Here is a 4,726-nt window from a genome sequence, read left to right as displayed (position 1 = left end):
ATTAAAACTCGCGGGAGTGTTGGGCAGATTCAGAATGCTAAAATATATTGGACAAATCCAAGGTTGAAGCGTTGGACCAGCAACCTTAATCCTCTCCTCTCTAGAAGTTGCAAATTGTTTCTTTTAAAGTCTCACTTCTGGAAACAGAAGATACAATTAAACAGATATTCATTCTTAAATAGACACCGGGGCACAACAACAGTTTAAACACTTGCAAATTCTGTTTGCCAACTAGTCACAGATTTTATTTTACGACTTTTGTTTTTGTTTCCTTTTTAAAAATTGTTGTATTTTTGTCATGGTCTCTGTGATGTCTAAAAAATTAGCATTTTCTGCAAAAATGCAGTGTGAATGTTTAACGCTAGATAATTTCTGCAGAGCAAAAATAAAAGATGTTCATAAGTTTAGCAATTTGTTGTAAAATAGTCAAAAAAGCTGAAAGTTGCTGAAAAAGCTGAATCTAGCACAAACAAGCAGAAATGTTTGCCAAATTAAGCAGCTGAAAGAAGAAGCTAAAATGATTACAAAAAAGGCTAAAATTAGATGGAAGTAGCTACAAAGTAGCTTAAAATGTAGAAAACWACTGCAAGAAGCTTAGAAAGCTTAAATGAGCAGAAAGACGCTGGTTAAAGCACAAAACATAATTAGCAGAATGACAGATAAAAGCCAAAAGATGGCTGAAAAAAACGGTATATGAGCTAATATGTGGGGAAWATGTGAAGAACGTAGGGAAGAAAAACGATCTCAAACTGTTGCACTTAATTCTACAGTTAGAAAGAACCTGTTTTATTTGTTTTAGAAAAACAGAAAATCGTTGTTAAAGTTTCCATCTTCTGCATTGAAACGGATTCATTTTTCTTTGCTCTAAAACTAAAACCGTTTCGTGACAGGGCTTACATTTTTGGGCAGCTGTCAGGTTTTTGGTAACGTTCTCTCACTTTCCATCTTCAGCATCGATTGATTCAGCCCTCCGGTGAGATTTATCATTTCACATAACAAGAGTCTTTTATAATTGGCTGAGTGTAAGAGGTGTTGGGTTCTCACTCCTAACAAACCAGAGCACAGTTGGCTCAGCAGACAACAGATAAATAATGCATAAAGGTCTGACGGTTGATTTAAACACTTCCAAACCATGAATGCTGCCACTGAAGTCGTACAGTAAAAACTCACGGTCACTTGGTTGTGTCTGTGGGCGACAAAACGCTTTATTTCCATAATACACCCGCGCTTGCTTTCTCTCCTCAGCGTGTGTGTCATCCTGTTAGGTGTTTTTGGTGTCTCAGCGAGTTCAAGTCCTTTGAGAGGCGACATGACACTTTAGGCGAATCAGGCAGACAAGATGTTCGTGTTGTGGGGGGATTTGCTTGCTGTTCTGTTCTGTTGCTCGCTGCCAAATGTCTGCCGTCTCCCCACGAGGGAATATGTGTATATCTGAGTGTGTCTGCTTTCTTATCTCCTCTCATCTCTTGCAGATCGGGACAGGCTTTAAGGATGAGGATCTGGAGCAGCATTACAAGTTTTTAAAGGTGAAGTAGAGCTGCCTGACTGTTGCACTGGATTGCCTGGTTAAAAAAATGAAATGTCAACATCCCCCGTCCCCCAATGATGTCACCATCTTTTAGAATCAAGTCTTTTAACGCGTCAACAGGTACTTGAACAGAATTATTCTGGTTAGAAGAGCCTTCTGGGTGACTGGTTGAAGTCATTGGAAGAATTTTCTCGTTTGAACTTTAATTTATTCTCTTAAATAAAGATTTTAGTGACCAGGGATTCAAATTGCTCGTAGSCTTTTATGCCAGATTTTTGACCTAAGATTATTGTATAATAATAAGGGACAGAGTTGAACCCAGTAAATAACTTTATGCACACTCAGGGTTATTGCACATTCTTATAAAGTCTTGAATTCATCAATCCAAAAAAAAGGAAATAGCCTTAAAGGGATCCACGATTACTTGTAACATTAGACTTTATTTGATAAACATTTATTTTAGCTGTAAAGACTAAAAATACTGTAGGCTGCTTATTTTTTACATTTGTTTGTTGTGAACTTGGTCTTAGGTCGTGTTCACACCTGCACTGTTTAGTCCGATTTTAATTGAACTCTAGTTCGTTTGCCTGGAAAGTCTGGTTTGTTTGTGGATGTGTGAACACGTAATCGAACTCTGACTCAGACCATAAAAGCGAACTCTGGTCCGCCTGAAAACCTAGGTCTCGGTTCGATTGAAACAAACTCTGGTGCGGTTCGACTGCATGTGTGAACGCTAAGAGGACCAGAGACCGCTCCAAAAGCAGGAAGTGGACTATACCGCATGACATTCTGAGTAATAACAGTAATAAATGTACTTATATGGTGTAAATACCTTACTGGACGACTGTATAAGGTGAACATGATTGTGGAGCTGGACGCGCTCCTACTCGATAACACGGAGCTTCCTCAGCCGCTTGTGTGCAAAACAATAATCTCCGTGGTTCCGCCTCATCTTCCTCTCATGCTGAGCTCATTGTTGAAGACTATTTGTTTAGTACATATGCCAAAAACAAAAAATAAACCCTATAACCACTAAAATGTAACGTTACTATTGTTTGTTTGCATTCTGTGAAGACGGAAGTGGCGCTCCGTGTCTTCTTCTGAGGTTTTCATGTTGATTCCTTTAGTGGTTCCTGGTGCAGTGCCCCCACAGGTGAGGGCGGGAACAGGTTGTTTACCTGGTTTAGTTCAGTTGAGAAAGTGCAGTGTGAATTCAAACCGCACCAACAAAGCTTGCAGTTTTGGTCCCCAATCGAACCGAGTCTGCCGGACTATCAGGTGTGAATACGACCTTAATTTGATTTCAAATGGCATTTAAAAGTCTTAAATTGAACTTACCTTAAGCAGTAGGAACTCTGACAAAGTCACACCCTAATGACCTCAGCATCTTTAGAATTTACTGACTTATTGTAACGATTAATGTCAAAGATCTAAACAGAAATATTGCGCAGTGCGAAGCGTTCCAAGTATGGGTAGAGGATGACTTCCAGCTACTTCCTAGGGGTGTAAGAAAATATCGATACACTGAAATATTGTGTGATATTTCATTTCCCGATACTGTATCGATATTCTAAAGCCCTGTATCGATTTTTAATTAAGGTTTAAAATGTCGACCTTCTTGCCAACCATTCATTTTTATGTTGTAGTTCAACCTCTGACCACTAGTTGGCAGCAGTGAGCCAGCCATTTGGCTCCTCTACCTCTTGAGCGCCAGAGAGTAAGGGGTAGCATTAGCATTGTAAGTAAACATTAGCTTTTGTTTCTTTTTTTTCAGTAAGAGGTTTTGATTTAATAGAATTTTTGGAAAAAAAAAATCGCAATATATCAATATTTTGCCTTGCTTACAGTATCGCAATATATCGGGATATATCGTATCGTGACCCCTCTGTTATGATATGTATCGTATCRCCAAATTCTTGCCAATACACAGCCCTACTACTTCCACACCAAATTTTAGCTCAATATTTTTTAAATAAACAAARTTAAAGCTGTTAAACTGGTTGCTCASTTGTAGCTGTACACATTCATTAAAAGACGTCCACAAGTTTAGAAGAAATTTTRCTAACATGACAAACACACAAGGTGTGTGAGCGTGTCACATCTAAGGAGTTACAGAAACACAATCATTTGGTTTTAAAATATATTCAGCTGCTTCTCAAATTTAAAAGASTTTAGAAAATATGAGGCAGAAACTCTAAACCACTTCTGTTTCACCCATTWAAAAAAAAGCCGTAGTTGAGAGGAAGTGTGCGGGCGTGCTCTGGCGCCGGATAATGAATTGCTTTTTTCAATTTACATATGAAGAGGTTTGTTCCAGGGCAGCAGCATTTGAAGCAATTGACAACTGCTCTCTGTAAATGATATCTGTTGAGCTCATCAGCTAAATTTCAACTCGTAAGAATAAGAACTGAGAAGTTTAAAAAATGTTATGTTTTAGTAACCTTTTAAGTTTTCCATTGAAACTGATTGAAAAATTGAACGTTTTCTATCAAACTGCTGCAGAGTGCAGAAYCACCACAGTGAAGTGGAGAATGAGAAAGGGTGGGAACTTTTTTTTCTGYCCCCCTACACCCAGTAAAGGCTGTGCTGTAGTGGTTTGTAATGAAAGTGATGGATGGTGAATTAAGGCGAGCCGGTGGTGCTGCTCTTGTTGCAGCACTGCTGCAGGCCAATAGGACTCTCGACAGGGAGACAATTGGCTTGTTTACACTCCTCTGAGCGGCGAGGCGCTGTGTTACAATGAGGACCACACTGATCCCACCGCTCGGGTCTACATTTTGATACGCGTGGAAGGACTTTGTCTAATAAAGAGAACAGAGATTGATTCTCTACTCAGTCTGGTGTCCAATTACACAAATTAAAAAAAGTGGATTTAATTTATTTCTGCTTTGTTTATATCGTTCTACACAGGATTTTCTGAAAATCCTGCTTTATCATTTTTTAATTGTGAGTTTTGACAAACCAAAATGTTCACATATTTGTATCTCATCTTTCACCTAATTTAGGTTTTAGGTAATTTACTTTCGTTATATACAGTATGAATAAAGTTACTTTACTGACCAGATCAAATCTTTAACAGATAATGAGCTCTGTGAAAAGTTTTTTTTTTAACCTATTTACCGTATTTATTCAAGTATAATATGTAAAATTTAATCCATAAAATTATCTATAAAGTTGGAGGGTAGTACTATACTCAGA

The 4,726-nt window shown here is 38.2% G+C and overlaps 1 protein-coding gene across 1 annotated transcript in view; it reads left to right on the top strand.

Annotated features, from left to right (window-relative positions):
• Positions 1-4,726, top strand: part of lig1 (ligase I, DNA, ATP-dependent) — a gene marked incomplete in the record, with an annotated part of 87,978 nt that overhangs the window by 68,508 nt on the left and 14,744 nt on the right. The window contains 1 exon segment of the mRNA XM_014013057.1: positions 1,473-1,526. Coding sequence (XP_013868511.1) covers positions 1,473-1,526 — 54 coding nt within the window.

Source organism: Austrofundulus limnaeus, unplaced genomic scaffold (assembly GCF_001266775.1).
Source record: "Austrofundulus limnaeus strain Quisiro unplaced genomic scaffold, Austrofundulus_limnaeus-1.0 Scaffold97, whole genome shotgun sequence".
Classification (NCBI taxonomy): Eukaryota; Metazoa; Chordata; class Actinopteri; order Cyprinodontiformes; family Rivulidae; genus Austrofundulus; species Austrofundulus limnaeus.
The sequence above is the reverse complement of the archived record's forward strand: the minus strand, read 5'-3'. Positions and strand labels throughout refer to the sequence as shown.